Raw genomic sequence first — 27,424 nt, forward strand, 5'->3', positions numbered from 1 at the left:
GGACAAGAGGAATCATTATAACTGCACTTATATACCACTCTTCTAGACAGATTAGTGTCTCAAGTTAGCATTATTATCATCACCACAATACAGCTGGGGAGCTGGGGCTTACCCAAGGCTCATGGCAGTAGTAGGATTTGAACCCGTAGAGTGCTGATTTGCAGCCAAACCACTTAACCACTGTGCTATACAGCAGCTCTGATCAGTGGCTATATATTAAAAAGAGTTTCAGAAAAAGAAACCCCCTACCCCATAACAAGCTTAGCTGCAAAGCCCTGAGCCCCATTTTGAATCAACTTGGGTGAAGACTTTTTTGTTTTGTATGGCATTCCCTCAGTGATCCCTCCTTCCCGCCCAATGTTTTAAATGTTCTTGTTACATTTTTCATGTGTATTTTAGTTCTGGTTTTATTTGTTTAATTATGCAGGTTTTGTTGGTTTTAATGGTTTTTAAGATGTAATTTTATTATGTGTGTTTTAATTGGTTATCTACCTTGGTGACCCTTATGAGGGTTTGTAAAATAAAAACTCTCAATCCTTGCCTGATTAGATTTGTACTGCCCCTCCCAGCAATAGAACAGTGTCTGACAATAACTTTGACTGGATTATACCTTTAATAATTTGGAGGTTCACAAGCACTTGAATTAATGTCAGCACAACAATGCAAACCACAGTGCTATGCCAACGTTTTAGAGAACAAAGAAGGATGTTGCAGGCAGAGGTGACCAGGCAACTGTTTACAACTGAGTTTATTTAATACTCGGAAAAGATGCAGTAAATTGAAATTCTCAGCAAGATTCACAGGCGTTTCCTTGGATATATTCAAGTTCGAATTGCAAAAATATAGCAAGAGAGAAAGAAATAATGTTGTTAAGAGCCCATGCTGTAGTAACTTTATCAACAGTGCAATCTTAAGCAGTTACACCTTTGTACACCCATTGATTTCAATGGGCCTGGACCTGGAAGGGTGTAACTGCATAGGACTGCAGACTAAATTGGAGAGTTTAAACTGTGATATAACTCTATCGTGCTAGCTGCCCCCAAAGCCCTGGTTCATAGAATATCATTTCTATTTTTCTTTTAATCAGAGACTCCTTGCATATGAAAGAGAGGCCAGTGAAATACAGGAATCAAAAAACCAGGTGAAGAGCTAGAAGAGGCCACAATCCTTCAGGTTCTCTTTGATGATGATATCTGTCACAGCATCAAAGACAAACTTAACATTCTGTGTGTCTGTAGCACAAGTCATGTGGGTGTATACCTCCTTATCATTTTTTCTGATGTTCAGATTTAGGAATTGGTTTTTGATATAATTTCCTGCATCTTCAAAGGTGTTTGATCCTAGTTGAAGGGAGAAGAAAAGAGACTGTCCATAAAGTGTGTCACACTTCTTAAAACTCCCTGTCATATACGTCTGTCTACATATCTGCCATTAGTATTTTTCTGTATTCTGTGCTCTCTACTGATCCTCTGAGAGTATATGAAGTTGCATATCAGGGACCTGTTTGACTGGGAGTTACTTATCTTACAGGTGTCTACTTTTGTTTTTGCAGCCACTTGAGAATGTGTCCTTGAGCGCCAGCTTGAGCCTGGGAACTAAAAACGACTTCATTTTTTGCTTCTCTCCTCCAGTTCTTCTTTGCTCCTATCTCAAAACCCCTCCCCCCCCCTCCCTGGCTCTTTCGTGCCAGAATCCTAACCATCCATATCCTACAGGTGGGAACTTGCCCTATAACGAACCCCTCCAAACCTTTACACGTCACTTCTGCCAATGACCTTGTCTGTGTTTGCTGATACTGATCGATCTCTAATAAAGTAACTTTAACTCATACACTGGAGTGTGTGCAGTGGAGTACTAGGGGGATCGAACTGCCAGGACCTGACACTCCCCCTTGGTCATGGAATCTATCTTGGCCTGCTTGCCAGATGGCTAGGACTGTCTGATTTAGTGGCAGGCCCAGGTTTGCCCTAAGTAATCTGTGAAACTGCTCTCCAAAAAGCAGAGAAGTGGAGTGACTAAACTTACCATTATATTCTGGAAAGCAGACGCTGAGATGCACTTTAGTTATCTTTTCTTGGAAGAGATCTTTCTTGTTTAGAAACAGCACGATAGAAGTGGTAGCAAAGTATTTGTGATTGCAGATACTGTTGAATAGGTGGAGGCTTTCGTGCATTCTGTTCTGTTAAAGTGGGGGGAAAATCACAGCATGTTATCTGCTCTGGCTGTGATATACTTCCAATCAAAGCAGCAGCCATTCAGTGAGTCAACCTCAAAAGGTTATCAGAACAGGGAATATCAGCACTGCTTAAATACCATCTGAGGCTACACTAAACTCCTTCCACAAAACAGTCTTTATCGTTGTCATTCACTCACCACTTCTTCATCTTCCACAAGGACCATGTCATAGGCACTGAGGGCAGCACAGAAGATGATACAAGTCACGCCTTCAAAGCAGTGAATCCACTTTTTCCTCTCAGATCGTTGCCCTCCCACATCAAACATCCTAGGAAATGAAATACATGGCTTATTGACAATAGTTCTATACTGCTTTGATTTGGAAGGGGCCATACAGACCATCTAATCCAACCCCCTGCCCAGTGCAGGATCAGCCTAAAGCGTCTCTGACAAGTATTCATCCAGCCTCTTCTTGAAAACTGCCAGTGAAGGGGAGCTCACCACCTCCCTAGGCAGCTGATCCCACTTTTGAACTACTCTGACCATGAAAAAGGTTTTCCTAATATCCAGCCGGTACCTTTGTGCATGTAGTTTTAGCCCATTGCTTCGCGTCCTACCCTCTGCTGCCAACTGGAACAGCTCCTTGCCCTCCTCCAAATGACAGCCTTTCAAATATTTAAAGAGAGCAATCATGTCCCCCCTCAACCTCCTCTTCTCCAAACTAAGCATTCCCAAGGCCCTCAGCCTTTCCTCGTAGGGCTCAGTCTCCAGACCCCTGATCATTCTTGTCGCTCTCCTCTGCACCCTCTCGATTTTGTCCACATCCTTTTTGAAGTGAGGCCTCCAGAACTGCACACAATACTCCAGGTGTGGCCTAACCAAGGCAGTATAGAGAGGGGCTATGACCTCCTGCGATTTCGATGCTATGGCCCCTTTGATACAACCCAGGATTGAATTAGCCTTTTTTGCCACTGCATCACACTGACTGCTCATATTCAGTTTACAGTCCACTCTTACCCCAAGATCTCTTTCACATATACTACTGCCCAAAAGTGTATCCCCCATCCAGTATTTGTGCTTCCAATTTTTGTGGCCCAGATGTACTACTGTGCACTTGTCTTTGTTGAATTGCATCCTATTCACAGCTGTCCACTTCTCCAGAGTATTCAGGTCTTGTTGAATTTTAATTCTATCTTCGTGGGTGTTTGCCACTCCTCCCAATTTGGTATCATCAGCAAATTTAATGAGCAGTCCTTCCACTCCTTCATCCAGATCATTGATAAAAATATTGAAAAGTACCAGGCCCAAAACTGAGCCCTGCGGCACCCCACTGGACACCTCCCTCCAATCTGATGAAACACCGTTGAACAACTACAACCACAGCATTATTTTCTAAAAAATGAATTGGGGCTTATTAACACAATGTATTTCTGATTTTTAAAAATGAGCATTTCATCTTCAACAATCTCAGAAATTGTATGTTGTGTTCACATAATGGCCATTTCCATGCATCCTTAAATGGATGGCCCACTGAACACTGGGTGCTTTTCCCCTTGACTCCAGACATTGCCATTTTCAAAATGATTGCAGGCTGTTTGGCTTCTGGTTTTTGTCACCTTTTCTGGGAGCACACTTTCCTGTGGTCCTTGAAAAGACCCTGACAAAACAGAAACCAAACAGCCTGCTACTGTTTTGAAATTGGGGAAAGCTGGCAGCGTTCAGTGAGTGGGCCGTCCATTTAAGGATTATGGAAATGGCCGTGGACGAGTGTAATTGAATAGCAAAAAGAAAAAAAAACCCATTAATCTGGGTGTCTCATCTCTGGTTCAAATCTTATCTTAGGATCAAAGTAGACATGACAGGGGTAGCCATATATCTGTCCCATTCACAAATAAAGTAAGGGGGAGTCAATTTTTTAAACAGGAAAAGGAAAATGCAGGAAGCCTACGCCCTCATGACTTCCCTCACCGCTTTGTGTTGTTTGAATCAGTGTTTTGCAGTCCAGCTCCAATACTGAGGATAAGTCAGGCTGGAAAGAAAGTACTGAAAACAACAGAACACCTTGGTGAGGGAGTTAAAGCCACTGATGTCAATGGACTTCAAAGAGTATAACTCTGCCTCAAACTGTATAGTCAAATGATTAGACTTCTATGTATTATGAAATTCCCTTTCCCTTTATAATTGCCTTTTCCTTTTATAAGTCCACTAGAAAAGGGCCCAGAGACACTTTTTTAAAAATTGAAAGGTGGGAATTCAGAGAATCTAGTATTGAGATTGTTATTACATTGTTCTAAAGTTATTGAGCCACAGCAAAATAGCAATTACTTAAAAAAACAGGATGGGGGATGGCGACCATGGGAGGGAAGCTGACAAAAGGAAAAAGATGCCAGTGTCAGTAAAACCTTTTAAAAATGCACACTTTCTGTCTAGATGGCAGGCTAATATGCTTGAACTGTGCCCATTCCGGAAAGATCATACCAAACTATGTTTGGAAAAGAATACCCGGAGAATAGGGAAGATCTTGAAAGTGAATGATTAGAGGATTATTTGACCAGTTACTGTATCATGCATCTGACGAAGAGAACTTGATTCTCGAAAGCTTATGCTACAATAAAATTGGTTAGTCTTAAAGGTGCTACTGGACTCTTTTTGATTAGAGGAGGGTATCATATGGATGCCCCACCCCCAATACTGCTGCAGTTTGGAAGCCAAGGTAGAAACAACCTCTGTACGGATGCAACCAAATCATGTTTGGAGATAGCTTATTCAGCTCCTTATTGAAAATCCAGTGAAACTTAGTTCAGATTAGTTACCCTTCTGTGATTAGCACACAGGACATTTTCAGATGAGGACACACAGGACATACTCAAATGAGACTCTGATACCTTCTAATGCTGTATCTCAAACACACTCAGCAATACTTAGTATCTTGATAGGAAATTCTACAGGGGTTGGAGACAAAGTAGCACAGTCACATTTTTCTATTTAAAAGCAAGAAAGAATCAGCTTAACCTCAGTGGTTGAAAGCAAAAGGGAGGGTGCTCCTAAAAACAATAGTTCAGTAACTGTAATATGTAAATGTTGCCTTAGGACTCATGTGGGAATGCCTTTGCCTTGAATGTGTACAAGTCAAGATGTGTCAGTTCTCCACTCAGAGATTTAATGGCTCAAGTCCCATGAGTTGCAGCTGAAACCTTGACAAATGCAATTCTCATGACCATGAGTGCTCATGGGAAAAAATATTTCAAGCTATAAATGTTTCAAGCCAAAATAGGGACTATGGTTTACTATTGGAGGGACCAGAAAATAGGGATTCACTCTGGAACATAGGAATAGGAATGCCAGTGAATTTGAGGAGTTCGCTGGTCTGACTGAAACGTTGCCTGTTGTGTGGCAGAAATAAAGCCTGCTGAACTTATCTGACTTGCACATGAACTTCAGCAGTGGAACTGACATCAGTATTGATCCTGTTGTTCTGAGCTTTGCCGATCATTCCTTACTGTCTTATACTGATGACTAAGAATGGTGGGCTGAGGTTTCTTCCATAAGTGCTAATTGTTAGGAGACAGCCACCTGTTTGCTGAGATTTGAGAGTCTCTTTACACAAGACACTTCAGTGTGTGTTCCTCAAGTGTAGAGAGATGCAATGTTAGCTGGGAATCATAGTTTTAAAAGACAGAGCCGGCAGAGATCACTCTTCAGAGGGTTTGTTAGTTTCATCTTTGCCTCCCCGAAGGCTCTGTCGATTTCACCTCTCCAGTCTAAAACTGTGTGGGATGGCAGCGAGGAATGGAAATGGGCTGGAGCTGTCTTCCTGGGCCGGAGTTGTACCTGGAGAGGTTCTAATGGGCTGAAGTTACCCTTCCGGCATTTCACAGCCCCTTCAACACAGCTCTAGTGTATAGCAAAGCCTTTGCCCTGCTGCCAGCTCTGTCTTTTAAACTACCCTTCCTGGCTACCATTGCATCTCCTGACATGCATTCTTCATGTGTCAGATGTCTTATGTAGAGAGCCCTTTCAGAAAGTGTGAGTGTTCAGGAAGGGAAAGGATACAACAATCTGAAAATGTTTGGTTTAAAGGAAAGCCCTTTGTTGTCAGCCTGGAATATTGTCGTCAGCCAACATGGCTACCTTCCAGGTCCATTCAGTTCCAGACCATTTGCAAAAATCTAAATGGTACTGTTCTCAGTACAAATATTTGGGCTTCTCCTGTTTACTTTTCTCTGCTGTGAAAGCTACAATTTATTTTCCTCCTCTCTTCCTGATTTTTACTAGCTTCCTGTCTATCACAGGTCTTACAGTCACTTTACATGTTCCTTCTTGTATGAGTTCTCCACGGTGTCAACTCATGCTCTGTGCAGACACACATCGCCTCAAGGACTGGCTTCTATTCTAAAAAAAAAAAAACAGCATGAAAATGAGCTCAGAAAGCTGCCCGCTGGGGGAGGGGAAGCTCCTGCTTTTCTCTTAAGCTTTTACCCCAAACGAAAACAGTGCAGGGTAGGAGAGTTTCCCCCTTTTTGCTGCTGCATGGCACACGACACCTCCATATTGAACAGCAAAAGTGGGAAAATGTCTCCCCTCTACATCGTTTTTTCGTGAGGCAGGAGCTTCCCCTCCCCCAGCAGCAACTTTCTGAGCTGTTTTTTTTAAAAAAAAAAATAGAAGCCAGTCCTCCAGATGATGTGTGACTGCACAGAAGGAGTATATATTAAATCCAAAGTGTAAAGTTACAAATTTGCATCATTAGAAATATATGTATTTTTCAAAGGTTTTAACCATGAACTATGCAACACTTACAGTGCAATTCTAAGCAAAGTTACTCCATCTAAGCCTATTGAAATCAATCAATGGAATTGAATGAAATCAATGGAATAACTTTGTTTACAATTGCACTGTTCGTGTCAAAATGGCCATAAAAAGAACAGTTTAATTGATGTATTTTTCCTGCATTTAGGCAGGAGAAAATGGTCTCCACCAGCACAAATGAACCCTAAAATAACCAAAAACGTTCATGTTCTTGCATCTCTAAATAAGCACAATTGGAGCCTTCATGAGATGACTTCATGCTCCCTGCACAGCCGTTTGCCATTTTTTTGTTATTTGCCAACTGAATGCTGTAAATCATATGCAAAGCAATTTACAAATACTGATTTGCCTCAGCTTCTAAAAACAAGAACCATTTTTTAAATATTAGAATTGGCATCGGTGGTCGTACCTGAAAGTCAGTACATTTCATGGCTCTATTCATACCGCAGGCAAAACAAATTTGCTCTCTTTGCTTTCCAGGATCTGTCAATGAGTGACAGAGAGTTCAAAGGTACCTGGACTGTCAAACTGAAAACTCATCAGGTTAAGTGAAAACTCATCAGGTAAAGGTTAAAACCAGAACATGTTGGTATAATAGTGTCATGGCTGGTCACCTTCTCCATGAATTCAACTTGTCTCTGCATGAGGGTTATAAGAAGTATTGAGAGTCAGCACTGTGTTGTAGTTAGTGTTGGGAGACCCGAGTTCAGATCGCCAGTCTGCCACGGAAGCTCACTGGGTGATCTTGGGCCTGTCACTCTCTCTCAGTTTAATGTATCTCACAGGGTTGCTCTGTGCAGATAAAACAGAGGATGGGAGAATAACGTGAAACATTTTGGCCCCCACTCAGGATAAAAGCAGGATATAAATAAATATAGTTTTTGATGAACACAACCCAACAAGAAAAGCTCCCTTGGTAAATCAAAGGGGGATGTTGTATTTTGCATGCAATGTGTATGTGGATCTGGGTGGAAGAATGGAGAGGATAGAAACAAGCCAGGCTTAGGGGCGGACCTGGCACCCGTGATCCTGCGGCCACAACTATGGTTTTATCCATGTGTTTCAAGCCCTGCCGTGTCACCATGTTGGCTCTTGCAATAAATCCAGATGTTTGCATCTAACAGCTTGCCAGTAGTTTCTTCTATGCCACTGCAAATCCAGCCCCCCAAATCTGGTAGCAGCATGACAGAAACTATCAGTAGCCATTTTGAGCTGCTGCACAGGAATGGCTCACTTGGCTGGTTTCAGGAAAGCCTTAATTTGCACAGAGGTGGCCCATCCTCTTGGCAGACCTAGGCAATTGCATAGGGCACCAGAGGCAGAGGGGTGCCACCAATCCTGTTGCTGCCCCACCCACCTGCTCATGACATCAGGTCTTCTGCAGCAAGCGGCAGCCACAGAAGGTGCCTCGGCCCAGTGGGTGACCTGTGGGGAGCCTACTTCTTCTGTCCCTCTCTCTATGATAGGGGAAATCTCTTGTCCTCTCCCACCTCTCTGCAGTGCAGTGAAGTTGTGGGCATGGGGGAGGGCAAGGGCAGGCAGCAGGTTCCCTGCAGCATGGGGCTGTGGCTTTTCTTCCTTTCTTCCTTCCTTCCTCTGACCTATAAGTCTTAAGTAGTGACTGAGAATATGAGGAAGAAAGGAAGGATTCAGGCCAGAGAAAGTTAATTCATAAACTATAAAAAGGGTGATTGCCCGAATTCCCATGGCCTGAACTAAAGATTTGGCTAAAATGAGTAAATTTTCAACTCTTGAGTCTGTTAGCAATTTAGGGACTAACATATCTGGTGTAAAATCTGTCCAGTGCAATATCAGAGTGTCAGGCCCCCATCCAGGCGTGGCTACACCTGTTGACCTGCTGCCTGTTGGGGGCTTCAGGTAAGCAGACTCTCCCCTCTTTGGCTGGGGCGTAGCTGCACTTGGCCTCTGGGCGTCTTGCTGGGGCTTTAGGTAAGCGGCCTTGCCCTGCCTCGGCTGTGGCACTGCTACATGGGGCACTCTTGTGCCTGGTGGGTGCTTTGGGGAGGATGCCTTGAGGCTTGTTGCTGGTGTTGGGTTCGTGGCCAGAGGGGGTGGGGTATACATTACCCATGCTCCCTCTTGTCCACTCCGTCGCCTCTCTCACTCCCTTCTATATGCAGCCCTGTTCTCCTCCTCCTCCTCCTCCTCCTCTCCACCTCTTCTTCCCTTGCTTGCTCTCAACACCACACACTCGCTTCTCTCTCTCTCCGCTCCTCAACTCTCCACCCTTGGCTCCCTATTGAGCCTGCTTACATGGGGCTTCCTGCTCTGCTCTCCACCCTTCCTCTCCTGGGCTGATTGTTCCTGATCTTGGGCAGCTGGGGTGTCCCTCCCTGCTCTAGGTGTCCCTCCCTGCTCTGCTCTCCACCCTTCCTCTCCTGGGCTGATTGCTTCTGATCTGGGCCTGCTGGGGAGGTTTCCAGGTGTCTCTCCCCAGCTCCGGCCTCTCTCTTTTCCTTTATTCCCTACTTGGAGGATGGGGCTTGCAGGGACTTTCCAGACTAGGTGGCCTGGTAGCCACCTCTCTAGGGGCGTCTAGGTGGCTAGACAGGTCCCTTGGGCTGGTGGCATTTCTGTGTGCCTGATGCCCTGCTTGCCAGCTCCACCCAATGTGTGCCTGGTGGGATTTACTGCCTGTCTACTTGGTTGTTTGGGTGTGTGTTTTGCTGTTTGGTGCCTTGTGCCCGGGGAGAGGTCTGAGACTTCTCTGCGGCTGCTCCCAGGTCTCCTGGTGTCCACGGGCTGCCTTCTTGCCCGTCTGTGGCTCCTCCAGGTCCCAGCGTCCCACTGCTCTCTGCCTGCTGTGGCGGTGGTATGCCTTTTGCAGGCGCTGGGTACCGTGGCTTTGGCAAGTCTGGGGGGTGCGGACAGCTCATCCCTGGACACAGAGGTTTGATCCATTTCTGTCTCGCCTTGTTGTGCCACGGACATTCAAATAAAACATGAGTTACAGATTTGATAACACCCAGACCACAGACACAATATCTGTTTGAGAAAGTTATACCCAGAATGCGGCCTTCAGAAACTGTAGAAGGTAGTGCATTTAGTTTTACAAGCATAATTGCTCATCTATATTTAGGAACTGTTAAGCCAAATAAATACATTGGAATCATAAAACTTGGAGGGATCCCTATATAAAGAGAAAAAAAAACTCTCCTAGCTTTATAGATGGTCCCGTTCATATCTATCTTCAAAATTAATTCCTTGATGGTTTTATGAGCTGAAGACCATCCTCTAGCCTAATTCACCCCTAATCCTTGGGACGGCTGTGAATGTGTCAAACAGCTGGGACCAGCTGGTCTTCTAATCCAGGACTTAGTAGAACTATGCACCTCAACTAGTCCTTTTAAAAAGTGTGTTTATAAAGTCACAATCAACTTATGCGACTGCAGCTAGAGTTTTCAAGGTAAGGGACTAACAGAGGTGGTTTGCCATTGGCTGCCTCTGCATAGTGACCCTGGTCTTCATTGGCGGTCTCCCATCCAAGTACTCACCAGAGCTAACCCTGCTTAGCTTCTGATATATCATGAGATCAGGCTAGCTTGGTCTGGATTAGGCTGCAAGTGCACTGTGGTTGGAGGGAGGCATCAGAAAAAGCGTTCATACCGAAAATGCAAGTCCTTGAAAGAAAACTGAGTCTCGATAATTCCCGTTGTCTTTACTCGTGAGCGAAGGACATCTTGTTCATTTGGTATGTAGCCAGGGGCAGTTAGTCTGTCCAAATCATTGAGATAACTACAGAAATCAGACAGAGATGAAGAATAATTACCTCAAGCCTCATTCTGGGTTGTTTCTATCATTGCTCAAGGAATAATGAAGTAATCCTGCATAGAAATCCAGCAACCTGAAGGCAGAGGTATCATGGTCTAGCTCTAAAATCTATAGATCATCCCTCATTGATGCAATCCCTCTAAACTCATTGCTGAACCACGTTAAACTACTGAAAAGGCAAACAAACGTCTAGAAGTAACTTTAGAGAAGATGCAATAATCAAACATGCACTATAAACTGGATTTTATTTTTAAACAAATGTTATTTTAGGATTTTTCTTCTTTTTTCTCATTCCAGAATTACTGTATATGTTCTCAAAGAATTTATTAAAATGAAGAAGTTCCAAAATAAAATGCAAGGGATATCATGTAGCAAACAACAGGCGCTTAATATACTTACAATTTGAGAGTACAGAATTCTGTTGTGAACTCGAGTCTAGTAGCACCTATAAGACTAACAAAATTTGTGGTAGGGTAGGAGCAAATTTTGTTAGTCTTATAGGTGCTACTGGACCCTTGCTCTTTTCTACTGCTTCGGACAGACTAACACGGCAACTACCCATCTGGTTGTGAGCACATCGGAGAAAGCCAACTTGTTACTTACTAAGCAGCAGAGTCATTGAGCTGGTATTCTGACGCCCTTTCAAAACAGGCCTGGACCCCTGGATCCTGCCACAGCCGTCTGATCGTCCCAGCCAGTTCTGGAGGCATGGTGCCATCCTCCATGGACTCTGACATCGCAAGAAGCTGCTTTTGGTCTTCCTGAAATTAGAATTCTACGGTTGAATCTTCTTGTTTTCTTTGAAAATATCACACAGTATATCAACCTGCCTATACTTAGTCAAACCATTGGGCTATCAAATGCAGCATTGTCTATCTTAACTGGCAGTGGCTCTCGAGTTACTAACTCTGAGTTGAAAAGTTCCTGGAGATTTGGGGGCACATCCTGGAGGAGGGGCAGAGTTTGGGGAGAGGAGGGAGCTCAAACAGGATTTAATTCTGTAGAGTCCACCCTCTGAAGCTCCCATCCCCTCTAGACGAACTGATTTCTATAGTCTGGACGGAGATCAGCTGTAATTCTGGGAGAACTTCAGATCCCAACTGGAAGTTGTCCCAGAATCATACAGCCCTGATACAGGCCCTTGTTCTGCATGTCTGCGTGTTTGTTTCAATAGGGTAAATAGCAATCCTGAAGGGAAAATAGAGGGCTGACCCCGCCCAGCTCCGTGGCCCCAGTCTGAACTGCAGACCCACACCCCAGTTATATAAAAGAAAACAAATGTTTGGAGCTTTGGGGAACTTGCACAGTCCTGTTGCCTCTGACCCTTGACATATAGTGCTAAATCAGGCAATACAGAAGCAGTTCCTAGAATATAAATTTTGATTTAATAACTGGGAAGAAGAGGGTTTTCAGTTACTATTGAAACCAATTTGTACATTCACATATTCCAGAGAACATGGGTTGTGTTCAGGGTCCCCACCCTGTGTTCTGTGTAACAGTCAAACTGGATTTAAGGGTTCTCCCGAGTTCCTCCATGCCTGACTGAAACTGCAGCTCTGGCAGGCATGGAGAAGCATCAGCCTTCCAGGCACAATGAAATGGTCCGTGGGGGAAGGCACTGTTTGGTCTGTGGGGGAAATCCAGTGGACCAAACAGTGCCCCCCCACAACCATTGCTCGTCAGCAAAACAGTACAGGAGGGAAGACCTAAGCCTCACCTCCATGTGCATTGCAGGTGTGATCTGAAACAGGCACTGCAATGCACACACCAAAACTGAGAACAGCCACATTGGGGTGGGGGTGGGGGGAGAGACACCCTGAACCAAACCTCGGTTCTATGCAATGCGTGAATCCTCTCCTTTTTGTCTATCAACTACACCACCTTTAAACTGAGCAAGGCAGCTTCCATGCAAAAGGGAATAGGGTTGCCATTCTCTGTTCTCTGTTTCTGTTTCATCTCTTCCTGTCAATCTCTCATTCTCTAGATGGAGTCTGGAGTTCTCCTGGAATTATGACTGATCTCCAGACCACAGATATCAATTCCCATGGAGAAAATGGCAGCTTACTGAATGGATGAATAAATTGCATGTTTAAGTGACAATGGCTAAATTAACTTCTTTCATGCATAATAGACCAATTTCAGAATTTCCGGAAAAATGGAAAGACCTTTTTGATTATGAGGCTGGAAGATAAGTCCCCCCGCCCCCAATATGCTAGATATAAAATGGCAACTATAATGTATTTTAACATAAATAAGTGAAGGGATGGAGAGGAGAAATGTTATGTAGTTTTAATAATCTGCTATATATTTTGCTTTGATACTATGTTTATACTTTAATGTTACTTTTTGTTACATTATTATGTAGTTTTAATACTTTGTTACATATTTTGTTTTGATATTATGTGTACTGTCTAATGTTACCTTCTGTTAGATTGCTTTTGATATTCTTTCTACAGTCCAATGCTATTTTCTGTTTTAATAAAAAATATTTTTTTTTAAAAAAAGAGAAAATGGCAGCATTAGAGGTTGGACTCAATGGCTTCCTCCTCTCCCCAGCTCTGCCCTCCTTAGGTTCTACCCCCAAATCTCCAGGACTTTTCCTACCTAGAGTTGGCAGCTCGGGAGAGAATGCTGACTGGTCAGGCTACACCCCAGAGGGATGAGATAGGCAAGCTGCTGCTGCCCATCAAGCCCTGGCAAGGCTGGCGGGCTCTTGGTGCCAGTGCAGTGCTAGATTTCATACTCACATTTCTTTGTGCATTTCCATATTCAATCCCAAGGGTGGACATGGCCTTCACAATCGCCAGCATAGACTGTAGAGTGTTGCTGTAAACCACCGACCTGTACTCTTGGCATTCCTGGTCTGTGTAGCCATCTTTATGGATGATCCTAGAAAAGTGGCAAGTCAGCAGAGTGGGGAAAGTTGTCAGAGATGGCAAGAATGGAGGCGGCGGCTGAAGAGTTGGAGTGGAAGCACTGAGGTACACAAATGTAATCCTTAACTGGGATTGCATAGTGCTATTCTCTAAGAGCAATGAATTGCACTGCAGCCATCATGATTGGAAGCATTATATTTGGATGTCTGCTCTAGGCTTCTTTTTGTAAATCCAATAGTGACTGTAATGGCACATGGCAGTTTTTTCCGGAACTGGCAACAGCACACTGGTGTCCTGCCACTGTGCCAGGCTCTGCCCTCTTATTGTCCCTTGGGGTTTGCTGGCTGCAGCCTGGCAACCTTAGTCTGCTTTTAAAGGCCTGTTCCATTTGGAGGGGGGGGGGGGGTCATTTTAAAATGTGCTTCTAACTTTCTTTGAGGATGCTGGACCTACCCTCAATCTAATGTAAAATCCCATAGGCTTCACCCTACACTGTTCTGGAAGTATTGCTCAACACCCCAGCCAAGAAAGGGAGTCCGGAAACAACCTTCCTGGTGACGGAAGGGGAAGCCAGATTATCCAGCTGTTCTGCTGTTGCTGCCTATGACTTCACCAGTGAGACTCATAGAATCATAGAGTTGGAAGGGGCTATACAGACCATCTAGTCCAACCCCCTGCCCAGTGCAGGATCAGCCTAAAGCATCTCTGACAAGTATTCATCCAGCCTCTTCTTGAAAACTGCCAGTGAAGGGGAGCTCACCACCTCCCTAGGCAGCTGATCCCACTTTTGAACTACTCTGACCGTGAAAAAGGTTTTCCTAATATCCAGCCGGTACCTTTGTGCATGTAGTTTTAGCCCATTGCTTCACGTCCTACCCTCTGCTGCCAACTGGAACAGCTCCTTGCCCTCCTCCAAATGACAGCCTTTCAAATATTTAAAGAGAGCAATCATGTCCCCCCTCAACCTCCTCTTCTCCAAACTAAACATTCCCAAGGCCCTCAGTCTTTCCTTGTAGGGATCAGTCTCCAGACCCCTGATCATCCTTGTCGCTCTCCTCTGCACCCTCTCGATTTTGTCCACATCCTTTTTGAAGTGAGGCTTCCAGAACTACACACAATACTCCAGGTGTGGCCTGACCAAGGCAGTATAGAGAGGGGCTATGACCTCCTGCGATTTCGACGCTATGGCCCCTTTGATACAACCCAGGATTGAATTGGCCTTTTTTGCCACCGCATCACACTGACTGCTCATATTTAGTTTACAGTCCACTCTTACCCCAAGATCTCTTTCACATATACTACTGCTCAGAAGTGTATCCCCCATCCAGTATTTGTGTTTCCCATTTTTGTGGCCCAGATGTAATACTGTGCACTTGTCTTTGTTGAATTGCATCCTATTCACAGCTGCCCACTTCTCCACAGTATTCAGGTCTTGTTGAATTTTAATTCTATCTTCTTGGGTGTTTGCTACTCCTCCCAATTTGGTATCATCAGCAAATTTAATGAGCAGCCCTTCCACTCCTTCATCCAGATCATTGATAAAAATATTGAAAGGTACCGGGCCCAAAACCGAGCCCTGCAGCACCCCACTGGACACCTCCCTCCAATCTGATGAAACGCTGTTGACCACCACTCTCTGGGTGCAGTCCTCTAACCAGTTCCCTATCCACCAAACTGTCCTATAGTCCAGTCCACAGTCTTCCAGTTTGCCCATCAGAATGTCATGGGGGACCTTATCAAAAGCTGTACTGAAATCCAGATAAATCACGTCAACAGAGTTCCCATGATCCAGTAAGCTGGTCACTCGATCAAAGAAGGAAACCAGGTTGGTCTGGCAAGATCTGTTAGGGACAAAACCATGCTGACTTTCCCAGATCACTGAGCGGTCCTTCAGATGCTTACAGATAGATCCCTTTAAAATCTGTTCTAACATCTTCCCAGCAACAGAAGTCAGACTGACTGGCCTGTAGTTTCCTGGGCCATCCTTCTTCCCTTTCTTAAAGATTGGGATAACATTCGATCATCTCCAATCTTGTGGCACATCCCCAATCCTCCAGGAGGCCTTGAAGATGAAGGACAGGGGTTCTGCAAGTTCTCTGGAAAGTTCTTTCAGCACTCTTGGGTGCACCCCATCCGGCCCAAGGGATTTGTATTCATCCAGTGCAGCCAGATGCCTCTCCACATCCTCTCTGTCAATGTCAATTAGCCACTCAGGTGTTCTGCCATATTTTCTACTATCTCTAGATGTGCCTGAGTTCTTCAGGGAGAAAACAGAGGCAAAAAGTCATTATGCCTGTCTGCTTTTTCTCTGTCCTGCATCAGAGTTTCTCCATCTACTCCCAACAGCGGTCCAATTGCCTCTTTTACCTTGTGTTTGCTTCTCACATATCTGTAGAAGTTTTTCTTGTTGTAGCGAGCCCTCCTGGCCAGACCCAGCTCATATTGAGCTTTGGCCTCTCTGGTGGTTGATCTGCAGTACCTAGTAACCCTCATATAGTCCTCTTTAGAGGTCTATCCTTCTCTCCATTTCCTGAACATTTCCTTTTTCTCTCTTAGCTTATTCTGGAGCTCTCTGTACATCCACATCGGTTTCTTGGAGCCCTTACCATGTTTCTGTCTTGCTGGGATAGTGAGGGCTTGAGCTTGCAAAAGCTTGTGTTTAAGAAGGGCCCACCCTTCACTCGCTCCTTTCCCTTCCAGCACACTCCCCCACGGAATGACTCTCATCAAGCCTCTGAGTTCATCGAAGTTGGCCCTACAAAAATCTAACCTACGAGTCTGGCTACGAACTTCCTTGGCCCCCCACAGCAACTGGAATTCAAGGAGGACATGGTCACTTCCCCCTAAGGTCCCCACCACCTTCATCTCATCTACCAATTCTTCCCTGTTGGTTAATATCAAGTCTAGTATGGCCGATCAGACTCCTGTCTGATATCTGTGCCTCATTGTTGGATCAGGCCCCTGAGACCAGTTTCCTGCATAGGCTTGCACCATTATATTTCCCTGAGATTCTGGGATAAAGCCTGGGTTCCTACAGGGGCAAGACTGCCATCAGCAGGGGCACCACCAAAGGAGTGAGACCGAAGTGGATACTCCCTTTTGGGAGTTCCAAATACAAGGGCCTGTTGCCATGTCTACAGGAATAGTTGTATTGGGAAGGCCAAAGAGTTCCTGGCTGGTTGAAGGAAGATGGTTGCGTGCAGGATGGTGTCTGATTAGTTGATTATTTCAAGAAAACCTATTTGGAGCATCTACTTTCAGTATAATCCTGGATCCATAGTATAATGCTTTCCTCTTTTGGCCAATAAATAGCAAATGATTTTTTGCAAGAAACTTTCAGGTATTCTCTTCTTTTAATCCCCAGATAACCCCAGTAACTATATAGTTAATCACTATTTTTACTAAATGGATATGACCTGTTAAAAGCAAGGCAGGAAATTGACTTGCAAAAAATCCAATGGAGATAGGCTTGTCTCCACCTTTGACCATGCCTTCTTTGGCTCCACATCAGGCATGCAACTTCTAACTGGCATAGATGTGCACATAGACTGACTCCAACATACAGAAAACCAATGCAATTCAGCCTTTTTTGAGTGTGATGCCTTGGGGAGGTTGGATTTTGAGGAGGATGAAAAGGCATGTTGAGGTAATGCTCTAGTCTAGGAATTTTCCTTCATCTCTATGGTAAAGGCCATAGAAATGTGGGGGGATTCCTAGAGAAATACCATGGAGGTAATTTTTGGGTTTTTTTCCCTCTTGCCCTTCAGTTGGGCTGGGGTGGTGGTTACCCAGTGTAAATGGGCAAATGGCAAGCTTAATAAGGACCACAAACATCTTTCTATTTTAACAATGTAATAAATAGCTGTGATTTGTGTATTCCATATTTGCAACTGCATGGAAGAGTCCTAATTGCTAGATTTCCAAAAAGTACAGTACGTCTTGGGGGAGAGGATATATTGAGCTACCTACTTCATTTGTTTCACAATTGTGCTCTTCCCTGATTCTCCAGCACCTGCAAACAAAGAATATGCATGAACATATGAGATGTGTATGCTGGTCAACTCCAATGAGAAGAGAGTAACATTTCTGGATCCGCAAACCGATAGAATGGTTTGGAAAAAAAACTTTATTAAAAGCAGCAACAAAACCATATTGTACAACAGTCTACCAGCTGTCTGGTAGACATCTTGTACAACCAGTCTACCAACAGTCTACCAAGGAAAGGAAAGTCTCTAAATTCTTATGCAATGTTATGAAAGAAATGCAATGTTAGCCGGGAAGAGTAGTTTAAAAAGACAGAGCCACAGGTTCTATCAATTTCAGCTCTCTACAGAGCCGGCTGAGCCTTCAGGGAGGCGAATTAACAAATCCTCTGAGGAGCAATCTTTGCAGACTCTGTAGTGAGGTAAAATTACTACTCTTCCCAGCTAGCATTGCGTCCCCCTACACTTGAGCATTTTTGTGTAAGATGTCTCATGTAGAGAGAATCTAAGATTACCAAATCTAGGTTGGGAAAAATTCTCGGAGAGTTGGAGTCGGAGGCTGGGGTTTGGGGAGGGGAGAGACCTCAATGGGTATGTGATATCATAGAGCCCACCCTTCAAAGGGGCCACTTTCTTCAGGGGAACTGGTCACTGTAGTCTGGAGATCAGCTGTAATTCCAGGAGATCTGGGTCCCACCTGGAGGTTGGCAACTTCTCTAAGGGTGCCATGGTGGTCTGCTTGTGGATCATGGCCCAGCACAAGGGAGAAAGGGAGCCTGAAGTTAATGCAGAATTATCCATCCCGTTGTTGACTCCCCTGTATAGCACCTTTACTCTCCAACAATCTCTGAAGAAATACCTAGAGATGTGAAGGACTGAAGTGGGGGACCCCAGAAAAAAACAGAACAAAAGTTTTTATAAGAACCAAGAACAAAAATATTTTTTCACCCATGGCTTCACCATTTCCAGAAATGTCGTATCTTTTCCAAGTCTGAGGAATATTACAAGTCGATGGGCCATGTTTGCCTCAGCACACTATTTTTGGCAAGTCGCTCAGGTTTTAACAGTATTGGTAGAGATATTTGGCCCACATGAAGAAAAAACCCTGAAAACATGTACCAGTTCATGCTTGCCATCTGTTTATTATGCCCTGTCTGGGAGGCCTCAGAGAAGACAACCCTTGTGTGCATTCATCAAATCAGAATTTAATTACACAGCTGAATAAAACATGGGTATATCTGGCTTCTTGATCATGAGGTTGTTCTTACACTATTTGGGAATGTATTAGCCTGGCTGGCACAGGCCTGCTGAATTAGAAGCCTCTCCTTCTTTGGAGGTTTTTAAGCAGAGGCTGGATGGCCATTTGACAGCAGTGCTGATTCTGTGAGCCTGGGCAGATCATGGTGGGGGGAGGGCAGGAAGGGTTGCACCAGTGCTTAGTTCTTCTGACCTTTTCTTACGTGCCCAGGGTAATGCCAATTGCCACATTGGGGTCAGGAAGCAATTTCCCCCAGGCCACTTTGGCTAGGGATCCTGATGGTGTTTTGCCATCTTCTGGGCATGGAGCAGGGGTCACTGGGTGTGTGTGTGGGGCAGGGGGAGAAGAGGTAGTTGTGAATTTCCAGCATTGTGCGGGGACTAATGACCCTGGAGATCCCTTCCAACCCTGTGACTCTATGATTCTAACAACACTGTTTCTTTTATCACTTCAGGCAAACCTTCAGATCATGAATGTGGGAAGTGGCTATCAATACAGGAGTCAAGGAGCGCCCAAGACTGCAAATATCAGCTTTTTGCACCTTATTGAATGTCTGTTGACATGTAAGATTCTTTTTTAGAAATCTCTAATTATAATAACTATTAAGTGCTTTCAAGTCTCAACTGACTTATGGCAACCCTTCATGGGGTTTTCAAGACAATAGATGAACAGAAGTGGTTTGTCATTTGCCTGCCTTTGTATAACATCCCTCGTCTTCCTCAGAAGTCTCCCATCCTGTCAAAATACTAACCATGCCCAACTTTGCTAAGCTTCCAAGCTCTAACCAGCCATTTTTGGTTGGTCTGTGGGGGGTTTTTTTGGTCACTGTTTAGATGTCTGTGCATGTGCACATATTTTTAATTCTTGGAAGGGAGCTAGCCTTATTGTTTTTCCAAAACTGATTCCCTCCCCCACCACCAAAAATCAGGGGGTTCCCTGAGGGTTGCAGGACTCTAAATTATAGCCACAACTGGGCTTGTGGTATAGACCTTGGGTCAGTCACAGCTCTTCCAGATTTCATGGATGTATACTCAGTATATAGACAGAAATAAATTTGGTATTTAATTTTTGTATCTGACACCCACTTTGATTCCCAAGGGCTCTGTTCCTTTGAAAAAAAAATTCAGATGAAAAAATGCATGACAGAGACAGATTTTTTTTTAAAAAAATCTTATTTATATTACAGAATACATTCCAAGAGTAGTGCCTCCTAACCATTCAGATATGATGTAGAAGTTCATCTCTAACCTTCTCCTCATGTTTCATTCTATTCCAGTGTGACAAAGGGTTGTGAAATGTTAATAAAGTTCTCTTGCACAGCTTGTTCCACTGCCCACATGTATCTGCCTGTTATTTTGTTCATAAGCATAATAAACCATATTTTGCAGAGCTGAATTCCTGGACTGGGTGATGTATCCTGTTTCCACTATGGCGTTAACAATGTTCTTAATCATCTACTTAGGTCCTGTTTTCAACTCTTTGGAAAAAGTCCCCAAAGGGGACCTTTGGGTTACCTTTTCAATATGATCCTAAGAAGGTTCACTCGAAATCCTACTCAGGATTTCAAGGAAATCCTACTCAGAGCCGAAACACACAAGATGAATTACACGTGAAGAGCACAGGTTGGGTTGTGCAAGGTTCCCGGGAATGGTAGTCTTACCTTCTCCCCCTTTCCAAGCTTCTGGAGGAAAACTGAACAGAATGGATTTTCTTACAAAAAACTGCCGCTTGACTGGAGAGAGTTTCTCTTTCAAAAATCCACTCCCTTCAGATTTCCTTCACGAACTCGGAGATGGTGCGGGGGGAATCCGCGCTATGATTCCCTGCTGGGAGAAGAATAGAAGGGACTGGGTTTCTCTCTCACTTGCAAAACACCTCAGCTTCTTTCTTGCCTCTTGTTACATCATTCCCTACCACCCCCACACCCACACTGAGCTCCCAGAGGATTTTTGAAAGAGAGTGTGTGAAAGAGAAATTATCTCCATTTGCGATTCGCCCCAGCTGAGAATCACATTGAGCTGCTGGGTTTTTTTAAAGACTACATTTCCCAGGGATCCTTGCAGGATCCGACATGTGCCCGTGCATCTCGTGTGGTTCCACTCTCAGAATTTCAAGGAAAGTGCTCTTAGGATTGCACTGCTTCTCTGATGAAACTGCATGCGCAGGAAGTGATGGATAAACCAATGAAGTTATGAAACTGCTGTATACTGAATCAGACCATTGCCCATCAAAGTCAGTATTGTCTTCTCTGATTGGCAGCAGCTCTCCAGGGTCCCAGGCAGAGGCCTTTCATATCACCTACTCCCTGGTCCTTTTAACTATCTGTGCCAGGGATTGAACTTGGGACCTTCTGTATGCAAAGCAGATGCTCTACTGCTGAGCCACGGTTCATTGCTTGGGGCAACAAAATACAAATCCTGAATGCACTAAACCCTGGAGTTTAACTGTTCTTTATCCTTCAATCGACACCAGTAGATGTTTCCTTTACCTGTAGAAGACTGGGATCAGGGTTGCGTCACATGTTACAGAAGAGGACAGTGATAAAGAAATGGGTGGGATCTCAGGCAAGATGACACTATAAGCTTACTTACAAGGTGACATTCAACTATTTTTATTCTAGTCAGTAGGGGTGTGCAGTTCGGGTTAATGAAACCCGAAAAAATCCCGAATCACCCTGATTCGGGGTGATTCGGGTTTCCCGAATCGGCATGCCCCGAATCGATTCGGGGCAATTCGGGGCGATTCGGGGCAGCATTTTGCTTGCTTTTCAATGGGGAAAAGCCTCCCCCAGGCTTCTCTGAAGCCTGGGGGAGGCATTTTCCCACCGAATCAAGCCAAAATTGGTGGGAGCCTTCCTCTAACTTCCCTCTCTAACAACCCTCCAAGTTTCAGACCGATTGGACTTTGGGGGGCGATGTTATGGCCCCCCCCAAACGAGGTCCCCCTATCCTCGCCTTTAAAACGGCACAGCTTTAGGTTGCTGCTGTTAATCTCCTATTTTGTGCTTGCTGCTGCTGATCTCCATTATTTCCTATGGGGGGAAAATGAAGAGGCAGGCTTCTTTTGCCAGAGAAGGCCTCCAACCCTCAGGGGCCCTTCTCCCACCTTTCCTCCCACCCCCACCAAGGCTCAGCCAGCTCCCACTTGGGGGGGTATTTCATGGCCTCCCAAAGTAGGTGCTCTCAGCCCCCAAAGTCCACCCCCTACAGCCCCACACAAACCCAATTCCCCCCCAGCTGCCACACACAGACCCAAATCCCCACATTAGTCCCTCACAGACCCAAATCCACCCCCAGCAGCTTTACACCCATAACCCCAGGAACTGGCTGGCCCTTTGTTCCCTATGCTGGGAACTTTTAAACTCTTTCCCAGGGCAATTCCGCACAGCCCAGGGGTGCCACAATGGTGGGCAAACTTCTGAGTGCCAACTTGTCCCTGGGAAAGAGCACCTGACCTGACACACAGACAACCACCCCCTGACACCCCCACCACCTACAGAGATGGCTGGTCAGCCTGCCCCATTGTTCCCTATGCTGGGAAACAACTGCACTACAAAGAATAAAACATGAACAACACAAAATACAGTTTAAAAAAAATTATTTTCTCCCTTTCAAAGTACAAGTAGGCAAAGCATTATGACACATTACACCAGCAGTCCCCCACACAGAAAAATTAACACAACTCACTTAACATCAGAGAATCACAAAACACGATTCCTGTCAAAAACACTTTATTTCTTGAACAGCTTTAGGTTACACAGCAGGGGGGCACACCAAAGGGCATGGCAGCAGTATCTTACACAAAAATAACACAACTCACTTAACATCAGAGAATCACAAAAACACAATTCCTGTCAAAAACACTTTATTTCTTGAACAGCTTTAGGATACACAGCAGGGGGGCGCACCAAAGGGCATGATAGAAGTGTACTACACAAAATAATACAACCCACTTCACCGTTTTTGACAGCAATTGTGTTTGGGTGATTCTCTGATGTGAAGTGAGTTGTGTTATTTTTGTGTAAGATACTGCTGCCATGCCCTTTGTTGTGCCCCCCTGCTGTGTAACCTAAAGCTGTTCAAGAAATAAAGTGTTTTTGACAGGAATTGTGTTTTTGTGATTCTCTGATGTTAAGTGAGTTGTGTTATTTTTGTGAGGTGGAATACTGGAATGCCCTTTGGTGTGCCCCCCCTGCTGTGTAATCTAAAGCTGTTCAAGAAATAAAGTGTTTTTGACAGGAATTGTGTTTTTGTGATTCTCTGATGTTAAGTGAGTTGTGTTAATTTTTCTGTGTGGGGGACTGCTGGTGTAATGTGTCATAATGCTTTGCCTACTTGTACTTTGAAAGGGAGAAAATAATTTTTTAAAAACTTTATTTTGTGTTGTTCGTGTTTTATTCTTTGTTGTGCAGTTGGTTCCCATCATAGGGAACAATGGGGCTGGCTGGCCAGCCATCTCTGTAGGTGGTGGGGGAATTTGAGGGAGGGTGTCTGTGGTTCAGGTGCTCTTTCCCAGGGACAAGCTGGCACTCAGAAGTGTGCCCACCATTGTGGCACCCCTGGGCTGTGCGGAATTGCCCTGGGAAAGAGAGTTTGGAAGTTCCCAGCATAGGGAACAAAGGGAGAGGGCTGGTCAGCCTGTTCCTAGGGTTATGGGTGTGGGGCTACTGGGGGTGGATTTGGGTCTGTGAGGGGCTAATGTGGGAATTTGGGTCTGTGTGGCAGCTGGGGGGGGTATTGGGTATGTGTGGGGCTGTAGGGGGTGGACTTTGGGGGCTGAGAGCACCTACTTTGGGAGGCCATGAAATGCCCCCCCAAGTGGGAGCTGGCTGAGCCTTGGTGGGGGGTGGGAGGAAAGGTGGGAGAAGGGGCCCTGAGGGCTGGGGGCCTTCCCTGGCAAAGGAAGCCTGCCTCTTCATTTCCCCCCCCCATAGGAAATAATGGAGATCAGCAGCAGCAAGCACAAAATAGGAGATTAGCAGCAGCAACCTATAGCTGTGCCGTTTTATAGGCGAGGATAGGGGGACCTGGTTTCGGGAGCCATAACATGGCCCCCCAAAGTCCAATCGGTCTGAAACTTGGGGGGTTGTTAGCGAGGAGTTATAGGAAGGCCCCCACCAATTTTGGCTTGATCAGGTGGGAAAATGCCTCCCCCAGGCTTCAGAGAAGCCTGGGGGAGGCCTTTTCCCATTGAAAAGCTTTCCCAAACCCCCGAATCAAGCTGAATCGATACCCGAATCGCTATACCCGAATCGGCTTGCCAATTCGGGTACAACTGTTCCTGAACCGGCTTCTCGATTCGGGTATACCCAAATCAGGAAAGCCGAACCACTGTGCCTTTGCACACCCCTACTAGTCAGTATTACTTAAAGGACTCTGGACATAATTTATCTAAATATATATACTCTGCTTTTCTGTACTATCCCCCTATACAAATATTTGTAGATGAAACTGTCAGAGACTCTGACACATGAAGAACACGTGTCAGGAGATGCAACTCAGAGGGTTGATGAGAGTCATTCCATAGGAGAGTGTGCTGGAAGGGAAAGGAGCGAGGGAAGGGTGGGCCATTCTCAAACATGAGCTTTTGTGAGCTCAAGCCCTCACTATCCCAGCAAGACGGAAACATGGTAAGGGCTCCAAGAAACCGATGAGGATGTACAGAGAGCTCCAGAATAAGCTAAGGGAGAAAAAGGAAATGTTCAGGAAATGGAGAGAAGGACAGACCTCTAAAGAGGAATATACGAGGGTTACTAGGTACTGCAGATCAGACATCGGAGAAGCCAAAGCTCAGTACGAGCTGGGTCTGGCCAGGAGGGCCTGCTACAATAAGAAAAACTTCTACAGATATGTGAGAAGCAAACGCAAGGTAAAAGAGGCAATTGGACCGCTGTTGGGAGTAGATGGAGAAACTCTGATGCAGGACAGAGAAAAAGCAGACAGACTTAATGACTTTTTTGCCTCTGTTTTCTCCCTGAAGAACTCAGGCACATCTAGAGATAATAGAAAATATGTCAGGACGCCTGAGTGGCTAATTGACATTGACAGAGAGGTTGTGGAGAGGCATCTGGCTGCACTGGATGAATACAAATCCCTTGGGCTGGATGGGGTGCCTCCAAGAGTGCTGAAAGAACTTTCTAGACAACTTTCAGAACCCCTGTCCATCATCTTCAAGGCCTCTTGGAGGACTGGGGATGTGCCACAAGATTGGAGATGAGTGAATGTTATCCCAATCTTTAAGAAAGGGAAGAAGGATGACCCAGGAAACTACAGGCCGGTCAGTTTGACTTCTGTTGCTGGGAAGATGTTAGAGCAGATTTTAAAGGGATCAATCTGTAAGCATCTGAAGGACCGCTCAGTGATCTGGGAAAGTCAGCATGGTTTTGTCCCCAACAGAACTTGCCAGACCAACCTGGTTTCCTTCTTTGATCGAGTGACCAGCTTACTGGATCAGGGAAACTCTGTTGACGTCAGTGTGATGCGGTGGCAAAAAAGGCCAATTCAATCCTGGGTTGTATCAAAGGGGCCATAGTGTCAAAATTGCAGGAGGTCATAGCCCCTCTTTATACTCCCTTGGTCAGGCCGCACCTGGAGTATTGTGTGCAGTTCTGGAGGCCTCACTTTTTAAAAGGATGTGGACAAAATCGAGAGGGTGCAGAGGAGAGCAATGAGGATGATTAGGGGTCTGGAGACTGAGCCCTACGAGGAAAGGCTGAGGGCCTTGGGAATGTTTAGTTTGGAGAAGAGGAGGTTGAGGGGGGACATGATTGCTCTCTTTAAATATTTGAAAGGCTGTCATTTGGAGGAGGGCAGGGAGCTATTCCAGTTGGCAGCAGAGGGTAGGACCCAAAACAATGGGCTAAAACTACATGCACAAAGGTACCGACTGGATATTAGAAGAACTTTTTCATGGTCAGAGTAGTTCAAAAGTGGAATCAGCTGCCTAGGGAAGTGGTGGGCTCCCCTTCAGTGACAGTTTTCAAGAAGAGACTGGATGAGTACTTGTCAGAGATGCTTTAGGCTGATCCTGCACTGGGCAGGGGTTTGGACTAGATGGTCTGTATGGCCCCTTCCAACTCTATGATTCTATGAACGTTACCCAGAAAGAGTAGTTTAAAAAGACAGAACCAGTGGCAAGGCAAAGGCTTTGCTAAACACTTGAGCTGTGTAAAGAGGCTGTGAAATGACAGAAGGGAAACTTCAACCCATTATAACCTCTCCAGGTCCAAGCACAGCTCTGGAAGGAAGCTCCAGCCCTTTCCCATTCTTTGGTGCCCTCTAGTTGCAACCCCATACAGTTTTAGATTAGAGGCGTGAAATTGACAGAGCCTTTCCAGAGGCGAAGATGAAATTCACAAACTCTCTGAGGAGTGATCTCTGCCAATATTAGCCAATACTGGCTAATATTGTGTCTCCCCACACTTGATGAACACATGCTGAGGAATCTCGGGTAGAGAGACTCTCAGTTAAATGTGCAAACAGCATCTATTGCAAAGCTTTGAGTTTGAGAAGGCATAGATCTGGATGAGAAAACAGCTGTACAGGATGTTCTTTACAACCTGTGGTTTCCTATATTCATAGGATTTTTTTTGAAAAAATGAAGGCTTGTTAATCTAATGAAACATTTTATAATCATTCTCTAAATGGGGTTCTACAACATTGAAAAGTCCATGATTAAGGGAGAAACTTCATATTACATGAAAATGTATGTAATGAAGCTTAAAAAAATAATAAGGAAAACCAACTTTTGGAGACTGCAGTTCCGAGTGGACAGACAGACAAGTTTATTGTATATAGCTATAGGCCTTTACAAGTTAAAACGTATTTACAACTTTAAAGTTTTAAAACGTCTGATATTACATCCATCTTTAAAATTCACTTTCAAACCCAGGGATTACATGTCATTTCATTTAGCTTTCTTAAGTACCAGTTCTGAGTGGAGTGTGCGTGTGAATGAATGAGAAAGAGAGATAAAGAAGAGGATGCTTGATTCCTTCCTCAGCAACTATTTCCTCCAAAATCACCCTCTGGGCATCCCCCCACAGACCCTATTCCCAGGATTCAACTTGTATGTCTCGAGTGGATGTGGAATTGCTTTGAGCAGAAAAGCGACTGGTGGGAACAGGATTAAGTACTCTCCCCCTTACTGTCCCTTCACTCAAAATCTCAGCCCAAGAATTCTTTCCATGTAAAACAAAACTCTGTTCAAGCTTCATTACATGCATTTTGAGGGTAATGTGCAATTTGTGCCAACTCAGGTAAATAAATGAAGACAAACATCCAAACATATGGAAAACACTCCTTTATACCCACAGGTGACAAGTCAGTGACAAACTCAATGAGTATGCAAAGTTGGCTCGAGTGTCTATCTGCCGTTTCTCTTCAATGATCTCAACTCTGTCAACAACCAGCTATTGCACCTGGAACTTGCAAATTCACCTTTGGTCTCCGGTATCTCCCCAATGCATTTGTGAATCAACCACAGCCTCTCCCTAATGTCTTCTTTGGGGCAGACTGCTTTTCCTATGGAAA

At 44.8% G+C, this 27,424-nt stretch overlaps 1 protein-coding gene across 1 annotated transcript in view; it reads right to left on the reverse strand.

Annotated features, from left to right (window-relative positions):
• Positions 1–632: 632 nt before the first annotated feature.
• GNAT3 (G protein subunit alpha transducin 3) overlaps positions 633–27,424 on the reverse strand; it is a 38,184-nt gene continuing 11,392 nt past the window's right edge. The window contains exons 2-8 of the mRNA XM_054988230.1: positions 17,622–17,664; positions 13,524–13,665; positions 11,380–11,537; positions 10,612–10,740; positions 2,374–2,503; positions 2,026–2,179; positions 633–1,340 (exon numbers count right to left, since the gene is read on the reverse strand). Coding sequence (XP_054844205.1) covers positions 1,150–1,340; positions 2,026–2,179; positions 2,374–2,503; positions 10,612–10,740; positions 11,380–11,537; positions 13,524–13,665; positions 17,622–17,664 — 947 coding nt within the window. The 3' untranslated portion in view covers positions 633–1,149. The remainder of the gene's footprint in view (positions 1,341–2,025; positions 2,180–2,373; positions 2,504–10,611; positions 10,741–11,379; positions 11,538–13,523; positions 13,666–17,621; positions 17,665–27,424) is intronic.

The sequence above is a fragment of the Eublepharis macularius genome, chromosome 9 (assembly GCF_028583425.1).
Source record: "Eublepharis macularius isolate TG4126 chromosome 9, MPM_Emac_v1.0, whole genome shotgun sequence".
NCBI lineage: Eukaryota > Metazoa > Chordata > Lepidosauria > Squamata > Eublepharidae > Eublepharis > Eublepharis macularius.